Source organism: Glycine max, chromosome 7, assembly GCF_000004515.6.
Source record: "Glycine max cultivar Williams 82 chromosome 7, Glycine_max_v4.0, whole genome shotgun sequence".
Classification (NCBI taxonomy): Eukaryota; Viridiplantae; Streptophyta; class Magnoliopsida; order Fabales; family Fabaceae; genus Glycine; species Glycine max.
Genome location: NC_038243.2, coordinates 4,867,946 through 4,890,261, shown reverse-complemented (window position 1 = coordinate 4,890,261; position 22,316 = coordinate 4,867,946). Strand labels below are relative to the sequence as shown.

Here is a 22,316-nt window from a genome sequence, read left to right as displayed (position 1 = left end):
TAATTTTGGGGCATATGATGATTTTATTTGCAGCCAGACAAGATGAGTGGTCAATATTCAATAATGTTATTCTTACCCATCAATATTCTTCAATTATTTTTGTCTTTTTGGTTTTTTTTTATAACAACGAATTATGATATGTTTATATAAAAAAATTGATTCAATTATTAAGAAATGAATTCATATCACAAAATAATATAAGTTTAATTTTTATTGTTAATATGAAAATTTTATTGATGAATAATTTATAAATATATTTGTAAATACTCATTGAGTCTTAAGACTTACTTTGATTTTTTAGTGATTTATTGAAATTTATCTCACGTAAATTTTTCATTATATATAAAAAAAACTTATGATATTTTTACGAGTATCCCACAAAAATGAACCCACGTGCAGTAGGTAGTTCATTTCATTCATTTTTTATTGGAGGAAGGCAAACGGTGAACATTATGAAACAGTTTTTTTTGGTGCATTATTTTCTTTGGTACATCAAGCAGTTTAAATAAACAATAAAATATTTATCTGAGAAGGAAATAAATGAATTAAATTTCGTGTATTAGTTAAAATATTTTAAAAGCTTAGTTGTCTAACTTTTCTATGACCACCTATAAGAGCTCATCATGCTTGTCTTAAAAATATATTAAGAATAACAATTGGTTCTATATTTAAAAAGTTCTAATGAGCTAGAGACTAATCTAAATTTTTTTGTTTAACTAGAGATATTTGTGATTTATATGATATTTAACTAATTCTTTTTAATTAGATCAATCTATTTTGAGATAAAATGATATTTTCAGTTATAATATTCAAGTCCGATTAACAAACCAAGTTGTTTGCTTTTTAAGATTTCTTTCTTTCTAATAAAGAGAATACAACAAGAATTTGTGTTTTGAAATACCTCTTCTTTCTTAGGACAGAAAAAGAAAGGAAAACAGAGGCTTTATACAAAAAGCAAATGTTTCTCCATGTGTTTCCTTTTACTTACATAATTTTTTTTCTTAAATATGAATTTGATTTTTGATATATATCCAAATTCTGTATTTGATTCGTCATAAATTTTTTCTTTAAGATAGGTTTCTCATAAAACTTAATATATACTTGATGTGATCATTAACTTGACATATCGACAAATTATCTGTGATACCATATTGAATTAAATGTGACATGAAAGTTGACCACGTATTGTCATGACATCATATTTTAATTGAATTAAAATTAAATTTAAATAAAAAAAGGTGAGCTTATGAAATAGTCTCAATCTCTCTCTCTATCTCTCTAGTGTAGCTTGGGTTTAGCGGTGAAAATGATTGATCTTTCTAACGGCAGAAACTTCGTATAAATTTTTTAAAATATTAGGGATTCATATCAAAGAAATTTTTTTATTAGAGATTAAATGTAAAATTCAGATATATATTAGGGATAAAAAAATAATTATTTTTTCTCATTTTTCTGCTCTCCCACCTCAAATCCTTTACATCTATGAGAAGCAAATTAATTTTGAGATAAATTTTCGCTACACAAAACTTAAAGCTAAAATATTATTTTCTCTAGGAGTGCAACTTAGCTAATATTTTTTAGTAATTATTTCCATTTCATACCCATGCGTGTATAAGATTTTATGAATATTCACAGTTATCGACTAATATATATCTATAGATATATGTTAAATATAAAGAATTTAACAAGTATAAATAATAAATTTTAAAACATATATTTGTACTAAAATAAATTTAGAGACAAAATAGAAGAAAGAACAAAGACAAAAACAAAATTAGGATAACTTAATTTTTATATAATTAGATATATTTAAGTAATTTCAAATTGTATGAATTCATGGACACATGTGTCCCTTATTACACACCCCACCTAATAGGTAAAGAAAAAAAATATTTTATCCAGTTTATAACGAGTTTTACCCAAATATATTTTCGGATACAGGTTTTTTTTTTACCATTCCTAATTTGATGCATGTGAATAAATATATGGGAAACAGTTGGAAGGAAAATGGATAAATCTTGGAATGCAACACACAAACTAACCAGATTATCATCATTTAAGTATAGATGTTTAGAAATGATTATTGATTTAGATTTTAGATACACAATAATTTGCCATCCATCCTATATTTTTCAGCTATACAGGGACATGCTCTATATAGTTCCTGACTAAGGCTAATGCACTTCTTAGGCTCCGTATATTATTTCCTAGCAGCGTCTCAAATACACATGACATGAGTCATACTCATGACAGCAAATACACAAGTTTTTTTTCCTTCTTTTTTTCAATAATTGGAATCTGCTATGTTACTTAACTCAGAACCAATCAACCTGAGGCACCCTGTATATATGTTCCTCACCACTCTCCTCATCAAATTTGGCAATCCATGAGCTCTTTCTCCTTTTCTTGCTATAATCTCCTTTAACCTCAAATCTCATATTAGTGTCATCACTCTTGCTAATCCTAGTAACTTTCATGCCATTCCCTAAAGGGTGCTTTAGAGATCTTACTTCCAATTTCTCATCTTTTCCTCTTAGGCACCATCTTATTCCTTTTTTGTCACCATCACCAACCATGTTCTTTGCCACCACTATTGATCTTGTGAGGTTGACATCTACCAAGTTGAGCAACTTTGCATAGTTTTCATCCTTGTTGCAATCAACAAGAAAGAAATCGATGTTCTCATAGAAGGGTAGTAGCTTGGAGGGGTCTTCAGTTCTAAATTCAACTTGGTCTTTAAGCCCTGAGTTGTTGATAACTTCTTGTGAATCATTAAGGATTGACTCAGGTAGAATACACACCATTCTGACTCCATTTTGTCTTGCAGCAGCTGCAAGGGCTAATGTGGTTAGGGATACGTGAGATGTCACTTCCACTATGAGTTTTGCTTTCATTCCTGCTGCTAATGCTGATACAAATTCATTGCTTCCCGGATTTTGAACTCTCCAAGTGCCATATTGTCTTTTGTGATTGTTGCACTGTAAAGAAAAATGAAACATAATACTTGTAAAAAGCTTGGACTACATGCCACAAACTAGGGAATGTTATGGACATTGTACAAAATTTCACATGGCTCTTAATTATGTGAAGGTGTGAGATGTCAATAAAGTTCTTTTTGCAGCTTGATTACAAGAATTTGCTGATTGAAATTTAAAGGTTTCGTAGATCAAACTATGCAAGGCCAAAGAATAATGAAGGTCAATCCATTCCACAAAACTAAGGATTTTTAGATTAAATTCCTTAATATATGATTTAAGAAAAAAAGACAAATCATTGATCAGTTCATGCTTAGTGTAAGTTAATTTTACCACAAATTATGGATTGATATAACATCCATTTGAGTGCAATTGTTAAGACTAAATATTAGGTTGTCACAAAAATTGTGGAAGTCCTCTTCTATTCTGTGAGATCTATGATGTTTGGCCACATCAAATGAGTGATACTATACATTTCTTCTCACTTTTTCTGATAACATTATAATTTTTATTAACAGTAACAATAAAAGCAAATAATCCATGACCCCTGATAGATATATAATTGACTCGAGCCCTATCAGATACTAAAAAAAAAAAAGCTATAGAACAACATACAAGTAAAAGATGTGGAATACCATTATAATTAAGGGGCTGTTTTACACATTTTTGTGATAGAAAAATAAGGAAAAAATGTGAAGCATATACAACAGAATTTTATATCATCCTTGAATTGATTCATTAGTTAAATACCCAGATAGATAAAATGAAAGAGAGAAAGGTGAATAGATATACCAGTTGAAGGGTGTCAAAGTATGCTTTTGTGGCAGATTTTGAAGACCATTCCATCACGAAAACAAACCAAGATTATACTAATTAGCACAAAACCCAGAAAAATTATTTGTGTGCAGAAATTTATTCCACAAGTCCAAGTTGTGAATTGTGATTATTTCTTAATTGTTTTATTTTTACTAGTTGTGGAACTTATTTATATGGCAAGAGAAAACAAATGTCGTGTGTGCGCGCTGTAATGGGGCTACGCAATAAGCGTGGTCAAAGCGTGGCGGTTGGACCCGTGGCCATACAACGTAAGAGGCTGGCTAGGTTTCTGTTACGACTTCCATGCATATATTATGCTATATTTGTTAATATTCATCGTTCTCTCCTAACCAATGGATTTACACTGCTATGCATATGTCACCAACTCATCATCATCAAGTGCAAGATTGACGTTTGACTGGTTGAGTTGGTTGATTCATCGTTATGGTGCATATGCTCTAATCACATGATCACAAATGATACAAGTCTTATCACTCATGTTAACCATAATTGATCCTATATATTAATATTAATTAATGCATCAAAGAAATATTAATATAATGAATCTCTCAAAAATGTTGTTTTTTTAGACACTCTCAATATACTATTATGACATGTGTGTTTGGAATAATTTATTTTAGAGAAATAGCTTGTCTTTTTGTTAGATTTTAAGAAGATTTTTTGAAAAAAAATATTAAATTAAACGAATTCCAACTAAATATATAGTGTGATCCTTTTAATATATTATATATACCCATGGAGTCTTATTTTATCATTCACAATGCCTTGCTCTCATGCATGTAGGATGAAATCTTTATGTTGAGAAAATAAAAGGAAAGTACTAAAAAATATTAATATATAGATCTTTTAACCAAATTAATCATTGTAAAAAGAAAAAAGAAAAAAAAAACTAACCATTAGGTTAATTGATATTGTAAATATATTGTGTGAATACTAATTTAAGTCCACCAACATGATAATAGGTGGGGGTGTAGCTCATATGGTAGAGCGCTCGCTTCGCATGCGAGAGGCACGGGGTTCGATTCCCCGCACCTCCATTATGATTTTTAATATATTATTTATTAATTTTCTTTTCATACAGATCAATTCTGCGTGACGAAAAACCTTCTTTCTTTGCAAGAAAATCATTGCTAAACAACTTCTATAAATGTGATCCAAAATTATACAACTTTGGTTTGAAGTAATTGCTTTGAAATTAGTACATCTATTTAATCATTCACACGAGAACAGAACACCTAAACAAATGTAGGGCTTGTTCTCATCCCCTTAATTCATCCCAGCTTTTGTTAGAGAACTTAGACCAAAACAAATTTTCAAAGAATAACACTATTAAAGTCTTAAAGATGCTAAACGATACAGTGGTGTTCCTATTTGATACTAGTTATTGAGATTGTTAACTGTCTATCTAACTATTGCTAACTGACTAATATTATTAGTATATGTTACCCAACAAATTGTTATATCCTTTTAACTCTATTCTATATCCAATTCCATCTTCTTCTTCCTTCCGAGAAAAGAATAAGCACTGATTCGTGTATTAATTCAATAACTAGGTCGAAATAAATGGATACAAGTGAATTAATTCAACAAAAACAACGAAGCTCAGTAGCATAAGCCTATCACAGAAAAGGTGAGAATGACTTCATTGATCCGTGTCAAAAAAAAAAAAAAACTATACTCTTCATCAATGATAATTCAAATTTCCGGAACTAGCACTGGTGCTTTCTACCTTTCCCATGCAACTGCCTCAATTTCTGATTGTGCATTTCTGTATAGCTCTAGCCTCTTTGCAAGGGATGTGCGGCGCTGCATGATTGCAGGGTCCTCATTCAGCAGTGAAGCTAGTTGTTTTCCCTGCAAAAACAAAACATAGATTATGAAAAAGTAAGTTCAGAGCATTTTCATCAGACATGCCTATTAGCATTGTATTCTTCAAGGAAGACAATAACCAAGCTCACCTCCTTTTTTCCCAATTCTGTAAAGAAATGATCCAGTAAGCTGCGCTTAGCCTCACGCACTTGACAGTAAACCACGGACTTGGGAATGGTATGCCTCAGGGTCCCACATACCATGTTCACATAGGACAAGACAGTGGTAGCTGTTCATATTCAAGGAATCTCAGTAAAGGAAAAATGAAAACAATGCCTCTTGTTTCGTGAACATATGTTGGTTTATGCACTCATGCAATATATGTCTGATACAAGTACAATACGCGGCTAATGGAATGCTTTAGTTATTTTTATGGTAAAGACAACTGGTATTTTCATATAGACAATTTTGTTCGGATAATCTTTTAGTTCTATTATTTGAATTACTAGCTAGGAATAAAATATCAAAAGAAAATTGAATATCACATGTTCTTACTTAAATTCCAGTCGCTTACCAATTCGACGAAGATAAGAATCATTATATCTGTCGAAAAGTGAATGAGTTGGATTTCCACCCTTCTCTGCGTCTTGGGGAAGTTTGCGGAAAAAATCAACAGTCAAATAGCCATACTCCATGTCCACCAAAAGCAAAGTTGATTTCTTACTTTCTTCTCTCATCCTCTCCAATGAATCAACAGCTGCACTTCCGAGTTCTACCCTCAAGGTGGGATACTGCTTTAATTCCTACAATCAACAGAAAACTGCAACCGTTGAGATTTGAGACGCTACTATAAAAAATATACTAACTTTGATATTGCACTAAATTAATAAAAGTCATCTGCATGCAGGCTTAACATGTTGAGAACTATATGCGTAAAAGATAAAATAAGCAATCTGCTACTTGCCATTGTCTCACTCATAGATTTCTGAATCAAATCCTTCAAAATTCCATGAACCTGAAAACATTATAATAGTAGGCATTAAATGCATAATTCAACATAAAAAGAAATGCTTCTTAATTTTCCAAAAAAGTTAACTTTCAACTTTGCCTTATGTCCAGCGGAGATTATTAACTGTGCCAAGGAAAGAAATGCAAACGTTCCTTAGGCCTAAGTAATGCCAGTAGTGTCAATCTGTTTTTTTTTTGGGGGGTTACTAGTGTCAAAATAAACATGGAAAAAGAAGTCAACTACAATTTTCTGATATAACACCTCATAGCAGCGTATTTATTATATTTGTATTAAAATATATACCGCATCAACAGCTGCTTCAGCAGGGCCCCTAATTGATACTAAGCATGATTCAATAAGACGGCGGTATCCTTGCTCAGGAGCGATGAGATGAGGTTGATACCCATCTGCTTCAGTTATTAGTTTCCGCACCTTGTCGATTGATAAATGTTTGTCAAACTGCAGCCGTTTTATAGATGCTGGAAATTGGTTATCAAATACTTGGTAAATTTTCTCACCACCTGGCCGTCTGTAGACATTCAATCATTTCCAAGGTCAAATTGGATCTGTCTGATATCAGATTTATATGTAATTATGTACCAAATAACATGGAAAAAAAGGACATACATGCCATCAAGATGATCTTTAAATATCTGATCAAAAGTTCGACAGATTTCCATTATCATGTACAACTTCCCCTGCAAATGGAAAAACAAAATTAGTTATTCATCCACTAATAAATGCAAATGGGAGAAGAGGAGAGGGAAACAAAAATAAGGATAACCTAATCATGAAGAGTAGTACTTATGAGAAGATTACAAGTTAAAAAAATTATATCAGTTGTTAGGAGTGGGGTGAACGATGTGGCTTACTCCAGTATCAGCAGCAATAGGTTTCCCAATACGGTTCAATTCTGTCTCTAGTTCAATGATAGTCTTGTTAATGAGTGATTGTAGGCCTGGGATCCGAGACTTGATGACAGATTCCAAATGCTGAAAATTTAAACATATATTTAACAAAACATAAAACAAATAAGGACAATAATCAACTCAGCAATTTGGAAACAATCAGTTGCATCCCCAGAGTCAATGCATCCATTGAATTTCAATTTTCAAGTAACACCTACTAGGATCACAATTCTGCGTACCTTAGATAGCACCTTTCCTAGATGCACGGAGCCCATTCTGGAAGCAAGATGTCTATATTCGGGGGTATTAGCAAAATACTCCATCTCTCTTTTCCGAGCTGCAATCATATCAACTTGTTTATTGATATCAGCTTGGGAGCGGTTCACAACACCAATCCAAGGGAAATTTAGCTTATATGATTTTCCTTCAAGGATCTAGAAAAGGGAAAAAGAGACAAAGGAAGCCATGTCATGAGCTTCCCAAATATGATTCCAGTAATTTAAGCTTAGGAGAAAGTTTAAAAGGAAATCTCAACTCAACTTGTGTGATTCTTAAGTTTTATACAATAGTTGAGACATGTAAAGTTAAATATAAGCAAAGCATAACAACTGACACCAAATATATGCAAATTATATTCCTCTCCTCCATTCCCCTGGGTAGATATCCAGGTATGCAACATAAAGGAAACAATATCAGAATGCCTTTTTAATCACCAAGTGACGACTACTTATGTCACACTTTTCTACTACATAATTGTAATCCTACTTTTATACTGTAAACTTAGTTTTCTGAAACTACAAAATAACTCTTCCCGTGCTAAGTTCTTGGTCAAAGGACAGCATGAAGGAAAGACTTTTCCCAAGGAAAACCTTGCGGCAAGAGAATGCTTACCTCAGCTGCATCAGTACCCTTGTCCATAAGATCAATCTTTGTCAAAACTCCAAATGTCCTTTCCCCTGAAAATTAAAACAAGTTTCATAAACAAGCAACCTTCAGTCACATAGTAATCTAATCATCGAGGTTGTTGCTTGTAAAAATATTGGGTTGTCTACTTATGTAGAGGTGAAATAACATTGAGTAATTGACAAATCAAGAAGCATGAAAGAGAGAACCAAAAAGTTGAAAATTCTGCTGCTCAAAGAAGTCAATGGTAGAAACTTAAAGAAACCAAGATACTATATCTCTCAAAACACATTAACCAGTCTAACCATCTGCTCAAAGTTATCGATCCCAACCATGACAAAAAATTGTGCACGCATGCATTTCAATACTTGATATATTTCTGAACAAAAAACTGCATAGAACTCAGTCACATAATTTAGTATTCAAAGAAGTTGAATTTTCCTATTCTAATGACAACCATTGCATGTCAAGGAAATTTGAAACTGACATTCTGTACAAATATGAGAATTTATTGATCTAAGAATCCCAACACTAGAGACAAATCAGTCTACTGCATACTGTGATTTGCAGCAGATGTCATGATACAAACCTTCTAGGTTCTGTATTTTCAACATCTTCCTTACTTTCAGCTTCACCTATATTTTATTAAATTACTTAATACGGCTAACTTCAAATAACGCATTCCTACCGAAAGTATTTTGTCACAAGAAACTATGTTCAGCACCTTACCTTTAGGATCTACTTCTCGGGAAATCTTAATTGCATCTGAGGTAGCAAGGTCTTGATTGGCAGGAGATATTGCCAAAATGATGCAATTAGGCTGTAACAGGTGATAAGTTTCAGTATTACATTCAATGACATGCTCAGGAAGTTTAGCTTCCACCACTGGAGCTCATACATCTAAATAAGTAAATTATGAAGAAGCATTTAACTATTATTAGAGTAAGAGAGCTCAATACAGACACTGGATCAGGAAGGATAGCTTAAATGAAATAGAGTTCATGAGTATTAATATTTAAATTGAAGTTTCAATATACACCATTAAAGATTGCATTTAAATTCTCTCACCTCATAGCAAATAAATGTTCCCATAAGCATTAAAACCTTTTATGTATGCATGCACGTATTCATCATTTTATTCTATACAAAAATAATTACCTTCTCAATAAAGGCCCGAACCATATTTTCAATGTCTTGCACAATGCTATCTGGTTGACCATCTGCAATATCCCGGGCAACATTATCACATTACACTCCAGATTTATAATGTAATAGTGCTAGGAAATTTGATTTTAACTTTGATTGACAGGCAAAAATTCGGTATTAGAAACTCACCAACAGCTACTTTAGTAAGCCCCGGAAGATCAACCAGAGTCAGATTGACAACTGCAAAGTCAACAAATTCAATGCATGAAATGGGTGCCTAAATAGTAATATTGAATTAAAAAAAAAAGAGTAACGAGACAGGAGCACAAACAAGCTGTATGTAGCCAAGGCAAGTAAAATAAGCTTCTGCTCTCATAATATTGTCAATTTGAAAAGTAACTCATATGAGACAGGCTGAGACTGTGAAGTAAAAGATAGTAGTTGCTATTTAACTCCAGATTTAAAAAAGAGTGGTAGTTACTAGTTAGTAGTTGCACCATCAATACTTAAGTTATTTGATAAGAAAACCAAATTGCCCAATACTTTGGGTTTGGGTCCAAAACAAAGCAAAGATAAAAATGATGCACATTAATGAAGTGCTAAAGTACAACATAACTGTCATTGTATGGTTTGTATTCTGCAAGCAAATAATCATCGATAAAAATATAGCAACAACAGCCAACAAGATGGTAATAGGAAACAGACAATCAACTGATTAGTTTAAACTTCAAAATAATTGAATTATGGATGTTCTTCGTTCTGACAACCTTGATAATAAATAAAATAATATTTTATTGCTAATATTTATATCTCACCATGAGGGGAGTAGATACTCAGATGGATGGGTACAGATGAAATACCCTTGTTGCGACCTGTTTCTCTATCAGTCTCATCAGCGATCTCCTGCCTAACAGCAGCTACAGAACAGGACAAAATTAGTAACTACAAAACAGAAACATAAAGATCACAACATAAAATAAGAAAACTAGTTAATGCAGAAGTCATCAAATGCAACATTTGAATATTTGATAACCTCCCCCCTCCCCATGAAAGAGAACAATAATTAACACTCGCTTCTGCAAATCATCATAAGCAGCATTTACTTTTAAAATATTAAGATAAGTTACTTGCTAATTGCTACCACACACTGATGTTAAGTGCAATATACATTAAACCATATGTCTGTGAAAATGTTTTATGTAACAGAATACCAAAATCAGTAAATTTCTTCCTTGGAAGGTGCATAAATTCAGCGTATTCTCTCCCTTCATCAATCTTATGAAGCTGCAAAACAAGAGGACGCCGAGTAACAATCCCTGCATAAAACAGTGGTTCAGTCATCCAGAAACTCATCGAAGGGAGAGAGCAAGAGAAAGAATCATAAGTCTAAGTACATATACTATAACAGACTCAATTACCAGATCCACGAGGTAAAAAGTCCTTTCCGACAACACTCTCTAACACTGAAGATTTTCCAGAGCTCTGCAAATTAAAAATAACGGATAAATTTAAATTGTATATGTTTATGACTACAAGAAATATAAAATGGAAACATTAAAATTGATCCAAAAAAAAAAATGGTTAGCCATTATCTGTATAGAAACATGCAATAAATGACAGAGAAAAGAACCTCGAATCTAACATTAACAAATTGAAAAATATGCTTTTAAAATAAATTTAATCCACTGCTTATTCGTGCTATTAAAATTATACCTTAAAAGATTAATCATAGAAAAATTGGTTACAGATAAAATCCAAATGTAAGTCAAGGATAAGGTTTCACTCATGATTTGTACAAACAGTCTTTTTTTTTGTGTGTGTGTCAAGGTTTTTGAACTTCCTGTGACTGCATTGCAACCACAGTTGCTGTGGTGGCATCAACAGCATTTGTCAGTAATTTCCCACAATATCAAGGATTGTGATGAAACTGCGATCACAATTTAAAACCTTGGTTTCACTTAAACTAAAGCATCAGAATCACTACATAATCTCTATATTCACTAGTTTTTTTTCTTTCTTATTAAAATACATTTTCATAATAAATTAGAAATCACCAATGAGATGAGATTATCAGGTTGATACACCAAGTACAAACTCAACTGAACAAAATATGAAAAGTGGAAACAAAATGATAAAAACATTTAATGAAGAGAGAACACTGAATTACACGAACAAATGTGAAGTTAAACGAATCACGAAGGAACTGAAAACGGCGGAAATTCAATCTCAATTTCTAAAACGGACAAAGTTAAACAAAAAAATTGCAGTAGAAGAACGATCGCGTAAAGTAAAAAAAAAATCATAACAGATTAAATTAAAAAGAAAAATGATGATGAATGCGATATAGATCGCTGAGCTTTTGGAATGACCTGTCCTCCGACGACGGCGATGGAAGGAAGGGCGTCCCAGAGAGTAGGCATTGCGCCTTCCTCACCGTGATCGCCGAGGGCGGTGCATGCTTGCTGGATTTTGTTCACCAACTGTATCAGATTCTCCATTGTAGGAGAAGACTGAGTTAACTCGGAGCTTCTGAGTCAGAGAGAGATTATGATCGAAGCGCCAAAAACGAAGCAGAAACAAACTGTTGAAGAAGCAACTTTCCAAATGTTCGTTTTGAAATATTCCTCAACCAATTTCTGTTATGTGTCTATTCCCCATTTTGCCCCTGCCTTTCGTTCTACTAACAACTGGATTTCATTTCAATTAACACAACTAACTTAGCTTCTTTTTGCTTCTTATTCGTTTAATTTTTTTCACTATTCAACTTTGAATTTTTTAAGAGTCTTAATATATATACAAAGTAATAATTTTTTATATGATAATCATAATTTCTCGTGTAAAGTACGGGCAATATTGACCAATTCAAATAAACATAATTAAAAAAAGTAACTTTGCAGATTATTTATTTTTTACACGTGAATAAGTTCATTTTAGAAGAAATAATCAAATTGCATATTATTATATTTTAAACTGCAAAAATGGTATAATTGTATTATTAAATTATTTGTTTAAAAAATTACAATATTTTACAACCTTATCTTATAAAAAAATAGCGCACGATCAATAAATTAAATGTATTATTTATTTAGAAAACAAATGACTCAAATATTTTCTAAAGTAAATTTTTTATATTAAAAATTAGTAAAATTGAATATATTAAATTAAATATATACTAATACAATTCAAATATCAAGGATTATTCAAGATAAACAATTGATAAAAAATTAAATAAAGTACTATGCTTTGTTCATTACTACTCACTCCTCTTAAGGTAACAATCATAGGGTTAGATAACATAGAACCTATATTTAATTAAAACTAAGTTTAATTGGCAAGGTACATTCATATAATTTAGCTCTAGTGGGAGAGATGGGCTTCTGGAATCATGATATTTAGTCATGGGAGTGTAAGTGGCTTAGTCATGATATCCAGTTCCAAATCAATTTAAAAAAGAAAAAAAGATGTCTGAATACTACACCGATACGACATGATGATCAAATTTAAAATACATCATTTTTTTTTTAACTGGTAACACTAAAAGAAAGATAGAACTAGATTTTTATATATTTGATAAGATTATCATATAATCTTTCCTATTTCTAGCTAGACAATAAGAAGTTATTTATAATTTTTATTTATTTTTAGTGATGTTATATTCCATTAGTTTGTATATTTTTGGATCATACTTATTTGCCATTTCTATCTTATTTTTATTAATTTTTAATAAATATATTGTTGATTTTAATTTTTTTAAAAGGTATCCTAAACATATCATATTTTGTATTTTTGAAGAAGAGAAATGAATTAAGCAACATTAAATATGATATGTTTAGGATACCTTTTAAAAAAATTAAACACAAACACATGCTTCCACTTCTTTTTTTCCTCCATCATTCCAAGTAACATGGTTGTTTCTAAATCACTTGTTGATGTTAATTTCAGAGGCATAACTCCTAGCATTTCCCAGTTTTGTGCTGAATACAGAAATAGAAGAATCCCACTTTTTTACACCATAGCATAAGAAAGATAGTCCATTGAATCACCAAACGTTAAGTTTTGAAGACTTATATGAGTTTCCTTTTTGTTAACCTCAAATGTATAATACTTCGTTAACATGACACACATATATATATCATGTGAGGGTATTCCATGTTTCTTATCTAAATTATGTTTTATCAATGGATGCTAAATTGGGTGGATGCATTGCAATATAAACTGAGAAATTAATGAAATATATACAAATTCTTACAGTTAAACAAAATGGTAATAAAATGTAGAATTTCAAGAATATAATCAAGTCAAAATGGCATGTTTAGTATACAGATCAAGCTGAGGCTTTTAGAGAATATTATTTCACATGATTTAATTTACTTCTATTTATAACAGTGTTTGTTTTAAAAACTTGATTTTTTTTACATTATAATTGTTACACTCAATATAGTTTTTTCTTCTTCTATATTTCTCATCCTTTCTCATTGTTTTATTCATTGCATTTATTATTTTCTTTCTATTTGCCCATGATGTATACACCTCTCAGGATGCGAAACAAAAACCTTTTTTTATCTATTTTATTGCGCATCACAGAGTTGATAGAGTGATGTAGTAGTTTTTTTTTTTCTTTTTGGTAAATAAAGGATATTATTAAGTACGTTGGAATTATATACATATTTTTAATATAAATGAAATGAAAAATATTTAAATTAGAAAGTACATATGCATAAATGTTTATCTTTATATGCATGTATATAATTGAGTATATAAACATAAGGATGATGTCTTAGTTTTTCTTTTTCTTTGTTTTCGTTCAACACAAAAAAAGGATATTTCTAACTAGTATTTCATCCCTCATACAGAATAAATTTTTATTTGTATAATTAAAATCTATAGTAAACAAATATTTTTAAATATAAGTTACACTACAATTATAATTTGTAATAAATAAATATTTTTAACATATAAATTATATTTTAGATTTATGATTGATAAATTATGATACAATGTTATTTTTAATTATTGATAATTTCTTTTAAAAAATTTATAATTAAGTTAGAATATAGATGTTGAAAATGATAGATTGAAAGAGATAAAAGATTAAGAAAAATTCTTAAAAATGTACTCATTGGAAGAAAAAAAACAACTATTTAATTATATAACTAATATATTTTAATTGACAGCACATAATAGATTTGTAAAGAAGAACCATGATTTGAATTTCATAGAATATTCTCCTTGAAGAAAAACGATGAGTTTTAAGTGTGATTATACTTCAAATAGAGGATTAGTCTCATAATTAATCTAAAAGAGATAAAAGCTTGTGGAAATAAGATCTCATGAAGAAGTCAAGATGTCATAATTACATTGATTAGAAAGATGATTTCATTAATGATAATTACAAATGATTTCATTCAAGACAACTATTCTGATTTATATTGATGGAGGATGGATGGATTTTAATACAAAAAGAGTGGGATAGTTATAGATTTAAAAATGCTTTCAAGATAAAAGATAAATTTGAAAACAAGTAATTTAAAAACATAATCAATTTATATTTGGAAAGGAAAAGAAAATTTTGTACTAAACAAAATTGAAAATAATTGTCTTGAGAATATGATAAGCTGAAATTTAAAATATAAAAAATATAGATTTTTTTAAAGTAATTAATAATTTGGTTTTAAAATATAAAAATTAATAACTAATAAAGTTAACTTTCTTAAGAAATAAAATAGGCAAAATTGTATTTTTGGTCCCCCAGTTTATCTCCGGTTTCGGATTTGGTCCCTCAGTAATTTAATTCACAAATTGAGTCCTCTTATTTTGTAAAATTGTGCAATGTTGATCTCCCATGATACAATTGAGTCTTCATATTCTGATTGGAGGTTAACTTCATGAAAGATGAAATGTATTATTGTTTTCATTGACCAACCACATGACAGTTATCATCTAATAAGACACGTGACAACCAACATTCCTTTGTAAAGTGAACGTACAATTGTGGCTTGAGACCAACATTGCATAATTTTATAAAATAGGAGGACTCAATCTATGAATTAAATTATTGAGAGACCAAATCCAAAACTGAAAATAAATTAAGGGATCAAATTTATAATTTTGTCAAATAAAATATTAACAGGAATGATCATGATTTTCATATAAAAAGATTTTAGTATTGTATTGATGTTTTTTTAGATGATTCTAGTATTCCAAAAAATATAGAATACCTTTACACAGTTTTAAAGTGTTGTTTTATCTCGGCAATGATGAGGTTGTTAAAGATTAAAAAAAGGATTAATTTTATTCAAGTCACCTTAAAAAAAATATTTAATCCTTCCCCTCTTACACAAAGACTACAAAATATTTTTATAAATTATAATTAATATTGGGTATATAACCAGTAATTTACTACTACATAATTAAGGCGGAGTCGTAAAATATGTTAAAAAGAGGGACCTAGTCTTTGTGTCAACCTTAATTTATCATTTGTGTCTGATGTTTTTTTTTTTTTTCCCAACCTTTGTAACCCCGGCGTTTGTTTGAAAAACACGAAAGGTAGGGAAAAGAAAAAGGATTGGACGAAAAGCACTCAACATATCCTTCCTTTCCTAATTTGCCTGTGTGTTGGTAGACGTGAAATGGTGATGAATGAAAATAATAAAAATAAAAAGCTGAATTTTTGAATTAAAATAAAATACAAAGATGTGAAATTCATATTAATTTTTGGATTTTTTCACTCAAATTTATCTCAAGAGAAAATGAACCAGATCAAGAAAGATTTACCTGTATTTTTAATCTCTCTAAAATGAATGAAAATATGTGAAAAATATGACTTTTTATAAGTAAAAGATAAAACATTTATTTTTTTATCTACTTTACTTTTTTATTAAAATATTTATATTTATGTTATTTTATAAAAATTATTTCTTTTTTCCATTAAAGAACATGCAAAATAATTTCAATTTCTTTATTTTTTTTCTTTCTTTTACTTTCTTCTCTAAATCATAATATCACTACTATGGTTTCTATTTTTTTTATCTTCATATATTTTATCATTTTTTAATATGTATTATTAATGTAAAAAATTAAAAATTGATATAATCTTAATCAAATTAAATTGAATTGAGTCATCAAATTTATATAAAAAAAATAAATTCAAAATCAAATAAAATAACAAAACTACAATAATTAAATTAGATTATTTTTGTTCCTCCATAGAACAAGAACACCTCTAGCTTCATGTACTCTTGACGGTTAACGACAGAGGCGTAGTGACATGACACACGTAACATGATGAACAGTAGGAAAGTCATCATGTCACTGTCATTTGCATCATTACTAACGTGCTTTTATATTATTATCGTTGTTCAATGTTCAATAGTGGGAGAGAGAGATCACAAAAGACAAGGTCAAGGACAAAAAGCCCCCCCAAACAATAAAAAACAATTAACTCTGTACCTAGAGATACGTATACGTATACTATATACTGTATAAAGCTTTATAGTACATACTTTGTTGTTTTGTACGTCAAAAGCTTTATACAGTATTGCTACACCAGGCGGCTACGCGTCTATGGTCTGTCTTGTTGTCCAATCCATTCTTTTTCTCTCTTTCTCTCTCTCCTTCCTATTTGTGTTTCTTCCTTTCGGTCAGAGTCAACAACAGCATAACAATCCTTCCCTACTTTCCCGAGTATATTGAATTGAAAACTCTTCCCGCAACTCAAATTGAAAAAGAAAAAGGAAAAAACATAACCCCATTGCTTTGTTTTCCATTATTGGTGCCAAAGTTTCAAGCTTTTTGTGCTTCCTCTGCTTCCCCAGGGTAAGAATCTGCTTTCCCTTTCGAGTTTACAGCGATTTGATTCTGGCCCCTTTGTGATTTTATCCTAATCAGAGAACTTTTCTCTACTGGGTGGTTTGATTATAGGTTTTGGTGGGGGAAATGATGGGAAGTTAGGGCCTGGATCTGGAATTTTTCATCATTTCTATCGAAAAATTGTTCCTTTATTATGCATATTTGGTTAAAAGTTTCGTTTGAGCTTGTTTGGTCATCTGGGTAGGTGTCTGTGTGTCGTCTCACACCCAGGCAGCCGTAATTGTACAAATCCCATGGCTGTCTTGTGAAAAATTGTAGAAATTAGGGTTCTGGCTTAGGTCAAAGCCTCAAGCTTTTCTTTGTTTGTTACATTCCCTCAATCAACATTGAAAATGTCATCTGCTGGTGTCACCACTCTTAGCCCTGTTCCCAGGGAGCTATTGTTGTCCCCAGATGGATACTATACCCCATTGCACTTGTCATTGGATCGAGAGTTTATTTTCATATATCTGTCCTATTTTGGATCTTTGACTCCAATGCGAGTTCTTCCCTGCGATACCATTGAGTCCGTGAAACTCAAAATCCAGAAGTCTGAGGGGCTTCCTTCATTGACAAACAAACAAAAGTTGGTCTGTGATGGGCGGGAACTAGCACGGAGCAATTCCCTGCTGAAAGAATATGGGGTTACGGAAGGAAATGTTTTGCATTTGGTGATTAGGCTGTCGGATCTCCAGACCATCAGTGTGAGAACTTCTTCCGGAAAGGACTTTACTTTTCAGGTGGAGAGATGCAGAGATGTCGGGTACATTAAGCAACAGATTGGGAAAAAGGAGAAGTGCTTTGCTGATCCTGAACAGCAGGAAGTTATGTGTAATGGCAAGCTGCTTGAGGATCAGATGCTTATTGATGATATCTGCAGTAAATATAACGATGCAGTGATTCATCTTTTTGTTAGAGTGAAATATGCAGAAGTTAGGACGGGACAAGATGAGTTGTCCGTCGTGGCAAAGGAGTTGAATGATACAAAAGATTATGAAACTAATTGTAGGAGAAAATATGATATTAGTAAAGAAGATACAAGAAGGGAGTATGGAGTCGTTGAGCCAATTATGCCAAGGAAGGCTCTTGATAGGGATCTTCTTTTGGAGCCGGTTATTGTTAACAAAAAAATTGAATTAGCTTCTGAGATTTGGAATATGATAAACTCTACATATGAAGGGCTAGACATTGGAAATTATCCAATCAGATCTGCAGAGGGTACAGGGGGTGCTTACTTTATGCTTGATTCAACCGGGCAAAAGTATATATCTGTTTTTAAGCCCATTGATGAAGAGCCAATGGCTGTGAATAACCCTAGGGGTTTACCTTTCTCAGAAGACGGTGAAGGCTTAAAGAAGGGAACAACAGTTGGTCAGGGAGCATTCAGGGAAGTTGCAGCTTATATTTTGGATCACCCAATGAGTGGTCGCCGATCATTATTTGGTGATGAGAAGGGTTTTGCCGGGGTTCCCCCGACAGTTATGGTTAAGTGCTTGCATAAAGGATTTAACCATCCCGGGGAGTTGACTACTAAGATTGGCTCCTTGCAAATGTTCATAGAGAATAATGGAAGCTGCGAGGATATGGGCCCTGGGGCTTTCCCAGTGAAGGAAGTGCATAAAATTTCAGTAGTGGACATGCGACTCGCAAACGCAGATAGACATGCTGGGAATATTTTGATCGGCAAAGTGGAGGAAAATGGCCAGGCTGTTTTGATTCCAATTGATCATGGATACTGCTTGCCCAAAAGTGTAAGCACCTTATTTTTGTTGTTCAGTTCTCTTTGTTTTTATTGATAAATTTTTCTTTTAATGCATGTGATGATGCTTTATTGTTCTCTTGGTTGAAATGTTTAAATTTTGGTTTTCTCCTGCTTGGTTTGGGGTGGTAAATGTTCTATTTACAGATAGTAGAATTCTGCAGCTCCTGATGATAGATATTCAATCGAGTTTCATTTATAACTTACACAAAGTTTATTGGCCGGGGCACCTTTTAGAATGCTCTTGATGTTTTTCTTTTTCTTTTCTGTGGTGAAACTATGAATTGTGCTACTGTAGTTTTTTTCTAGTATGACTAAATCTCAACGAGGACGTGTCTTTTCAGGTGTTACTCTTCTCGCTATTATGTTCACACAAGTTATTTTGGATAGACTGCTGATATTTTGAGAAGTGGCAAACCTGATTATCCTTGAACATTATTTTCTTGGTGCAAATACCTGTTTTGAAAGACGTTATAGACAATTTTTCTTGCTTGGTTGGAGGGGAAGGGGTTTAGTGACATTTTGTATAGCTTTTCCCTTGAAACTTGTTTAAACTTCAAACCAGTCATTTGATGCGTTTTTTCTGTTCCAACAGTTTGAGGATTGTACCTTCGAATGGCTTTATTGGCCTCAAGCTCGCCAGCCATACTCTCCAGAGATCATTGACTATATAAAGTCACTGGATGCTGATGAAGATATTGCCCTTTTGAAGTTTCATGGATGGAATCTGCCAGTTGAATGCGCGCGCACTCTTCAAATCTCAACCATGCTTCTGAAGAAAGGAGTGAAGAGAGGGATGACCCCCTTTGCCATTGGAAGCCTTATGTGCAGGGAATCCTTGAACAAGGAGTCTGTGATTGAGGGAATTGTAAAGGCAGCTCTGGATTCTGTTCTTCCTTGCACAAGTGAAGCCACATTTCTGGATACTGTTTCCGAAATCATGGACCAGCACCTTGATGAGATCACGGGTTCCATTTCTTAATTTATGTCATAGAAGATGGTATATAAATGTCTGTATAATCGTGTTCCCAGTACATATTTATAGCTCAAATGGTTGTTTTTACATTATTTCACAGTAATGACTTCCTAGGTCTTGACTCTAGTGTTTTCTAGCATTTCACAAATTCTTTCATTAAGTTACCTTTACCTTTAACTCTGTAATTGAAGACAAAAACCTTTTATACCTTTTGAATTATAGCTTGATGTTTCAAGTGTTTAATTACTAATGAGTTACGCCATGTAGAAGTGAAATGAGGCACATGTGGGAAGTTGAAAAGAAATTATTACATGATCTAAGATTACTATGGTTTTAGATATTTTTACATGACACATAATTGAATTTTATTATATAAATTGAAAATTTTAGTTATGTTTTACAGAGATTAACTGGAATCATAGATATGGATATTTTGAATCATATAATTTCTAGATATTTTTACATCACACATAATTGAATTTTATTATATAAATTGAAAATTTTAGTTATGTTTTATAGAGATTAACCAGAAGTATGGGAATCATAAATATTGATGATTTTGAATCATATAATAATTTCTAGAAATTGAGAGGTGGTTATTGTGTTTGGATCCAACAAAAGAATCATCTTCTATCCTTTTACTGTTTTACCTCAAAATCCCAAAGGTTGCTTAGGATAAAAAATTCACTTTCATGGGAATGTAACAAATTATGCAAAACTTGTACAAAGCATCAATAGTTAATTTCTGTTGGGATGCTTTAACGTGTTCAATCAAGTCAAGGATAACTGATAATATAATATAAATATAGGGTAGGGTTGGTGGTGGCGTCGTGGCAGTGACAATGCAACCGGTTAGATGTGAGGAAATTGCGTGCCCCTGTGCAATTTGACTTTCCATTCAAGGAAGACAAACGAAATCTTCAAACTATGCAAAGTCCAGCTTTCAAGTTACAGCACGTGATTGGAAGATAAAATTCCACCTACACAACCAAATTTCTATGCATGTACATTGTACAGCAATGAAATATACAGTTTCTAGAAAATGATTGATCTTGACCATAGCTATTACAGTTGCTACAATCACCCAATTATTTGCTAATTTTAGGTAAGTAAATTGATGTCTTTCTTTAATACTCCTTTTAATATCAAAGCATTTAACTGAAAAAAACAATTAAATTTTTTAATTTCTATGCATTAAAAATTTATTGAACTAATAAAAAATTATTATAAATACGAAATGATTTGTAAGTAGTTTCTGTAACAGTTAACAAATTTATCATTTAAGATCATTTTTAATTAGATGATGGTGTAAGAGCTGTGACATAGACTATTTTATCTAAAAGTAAACATTTAATATTATTTTCGTTTAATTCGGATTAAATAGGACATTTATTATTTGAATAAATTAGATTCAATCTAGTTAGAGATAATGCATAACTGTGAATCGTGTGGCTTTCAAAAGAGGAATGCTATTCTACGCGAATCTGAACCGCACAAAATGCACTAATACATACGCGGATCAAAACCATTTTTTAAAAGAAGTATGAATTAAAAATTGAATAATGTAAAATACGCTTTTGACAGAAAACATCGTTGTGCAAATTTGACGGAGTCATTTGAGGCTAATTAGCACTTCTGCATTTTAAAAAAAATCTGCAGTCAGACTGATATAATTAAAAGAGTTTTATTACAAATAATAAATAATTCATGCACTAAATAGTGTATAGAATTTTTATATAGTAGTCATTCAATCATAATTGGATATATATAATAAAAATTGCTAACTTTTATAAAACAAACAACTACTTAAAAGTTATACAAAAGATAATTTCTAATTGCACACCTATTAAACTCTTATTGTAGAAAGGCTTTCCCTATTACATATCAATATGGAACCGTAACTGATTAAAAATCAAAATCCCCACTTCTTACTTTTTCTATACGTGAAGAAAAATTCACTCTCAGTAGTTACCTACGTGCTCGAATAGAAAAGGTTGATAACTATATGTTCCTCAATTATATACAAACAAATCGAGTAAGAAAAACAAAGTACAAAAATTAGAAGTTTGAAGGATGATACCGTATGCTACCATGCAGACATGACATCATTTTCTTCAACTTTACAAACTTCTGATGACATGCTCTC

At 31.5% G+C, this 22,316-nt stretch overlaps 3 protein-coding genes and 1 non-coding gene across 9 annotated transcripts; 2 read left to right on the top strand and 2 right to left on the bottom strand.

The window, feature by feature from the left end:
* Window positions 1-2,038: 2,038 nt before the first annotated feature.
* On the bottom strand, window positions 2,039-3,919 carry LOC102660803 (uncharacterized). The gene is made up of 2 exons (XM_006583164.4): window positions 3,768-3,919; window positions 2,039-2,978 (listed from the first exon to the last, which is right to left on the bottom strand). Exons 1-2 carry the CDS (start codon window positions 3,819-3,821, stop codon window positions 2,316-2,318), a joined length of 717 nt encoding a protein of 238 aa, XP_006583227.1. The 5' UTR covers window positions 3,822-3,919; the 3' UTR covers window positions 2,039-2,315.
* An 857-nt stretch (window positions 3,920-4,776) lies between these two features.
* Window positions 4,777-4,849, top strand: TRNAA-CGC (transfer RNA alanine (anticodon CGC)). The gene has a single exon. It is a non-coding gene; the product is annotated as a tRNA-Ala (tRNA).
* A 190-nt stretch (window positions 4,850-5,039) lies between these two features.
* LOC100793097 (dynamin-related protein 5A) lies at window positions 5,040-12,199 on the bottom strand. 3 transcript variants are annotated; one of them, XM_003529840.5, is made up of 16 exons: window positions 11,957-12,199; window positions 11,006-11,069; window positions 10,799-10,903; window positions 10,403-10,504; window positions 9,777-9,827; window positions 9,600-9,661; window positions 9,171-9,261; window positions 8,430-8,494; window positions 7,778-7,972; window positions 7,503-7,622; window positions 7,258-7,328; window positions 6,934-7,159; window positions 6,586-6,636; window positions 6,196-6,424; window positions 5,771-5,910; window positions 5,040-5,666 (listed from the first exon to the last, which is right to left on the bottom strand). In XM_003529840.5, the coding sequence occupies exons 1-16, from the start codon at window positions 12,083-12,085 to the stop codon at window positions 5,538-5,540; spliced, it is 1,830 nt and encodes a 609-aa protein (XP_003529888.1). In that variant the 5' UTR covers window positions 12,086-12,199; the 3' UTR covers window positions 5,040-5,537. The 3 variants fall into 3 exon arrangements, with proteins under 3 accessions (XP_003529888.1, XP_040873217.1, XP_040873216.1); XM_041017283.1 differs by having other exon boundaries at window positions 6,586-6,618; XM_041017282.1 differs by lacking the exon at window positions 9,777-9,827.
* A 4,944-nt stretch (window positions 12,200-17,143) lies between these two features.
* On the top strand, window positions 17,144-20,413 carry LOC100792568 (phosphatidylinositol 4-kinase gamma 4). 4 transcript variants are annotated; one of them, XM_006583163.4, is made up of 3 exons: window positions 17,152-17,402; window positions 17,508-19,186; window positions 19,790-20,413. In XM_006583163.4, the coding sequence occupies exons 2-3, from the start codon at window positions 17,789-17,791 to the stop codon at window positions 20,174-20,176; spliced, it is 1,785 nt and encodes a 594-aa protein (XP_006583226.1). In that variant the 5' UTR covers window positions 17,152-17,402; window positions 17,508-17,788; the 3' UTR covers window positions 20,177-20,413. The 4 variants fall into 4 exon arrangements, with proteins under 4 accessions (XP_003529887.1, XP_014633226.1, XP_006583226.1 ...); XM_041017281.1 differs by having other exon boundaries at window positions 17,156-17,402; window positions 19,539-20,413; XM_003529839.5 differs by having other exon boundaries at window positions 17,144-19,186.
* The last annotated feature ends 1,903 nt before the right edge of the window (window positions 20,414-22,316 follow it).

Coding starts and splice junctions, on each gene's coding strand:
- LOC102660803 (XM_006583164.4), bottom strand. CDS start 3,821: ATGGAATGGTCTTCAAAATCTGCCACAAAAGCATACTTTGACACCCTT. Junction 2,979..3,767: donor ACTTTGACACCCTTCAACTG/GTATATCTATTC, acceptor TTTTCTTTACAG/TGCAACAATCACAAAAGACA.
- LOC100793097 (XM_003529840.5), bottom strand. CDS start 12,085: ATGGAGAATCTGATACAGTTGGTGAACAAAATCCAGCAAGCATGCACC. Junction 7,973..8,429: donor AGGGTACTGATGCAGCTGAG/GTAAGCATTCTC, acceptor TCCCTTTTCTAG/ATCCTTGAAGGAAAATCATA. Junction 5,667..5,770: donor CAGAATTGGGAAAAAAGGAG/GTGAGCTTGGTT, acceptor TTGTTTTTGCAG/GGAAAACAACTAGCTTCACT.
- LOC100792568 (XM_003529839.5), top strand. CDS start 17,789: ATGTCATCTGCTGGTGTCACCACTCTTAGCCCTGTTCCCAGGGAGCTA. Junction 19,187..19,789: donor GATACTGCTTGCCCAAAAGT/GTAAGCACCTTA, acceptor CTGTTCCAACAG/TTTGAGGATTGTACCTTCGA.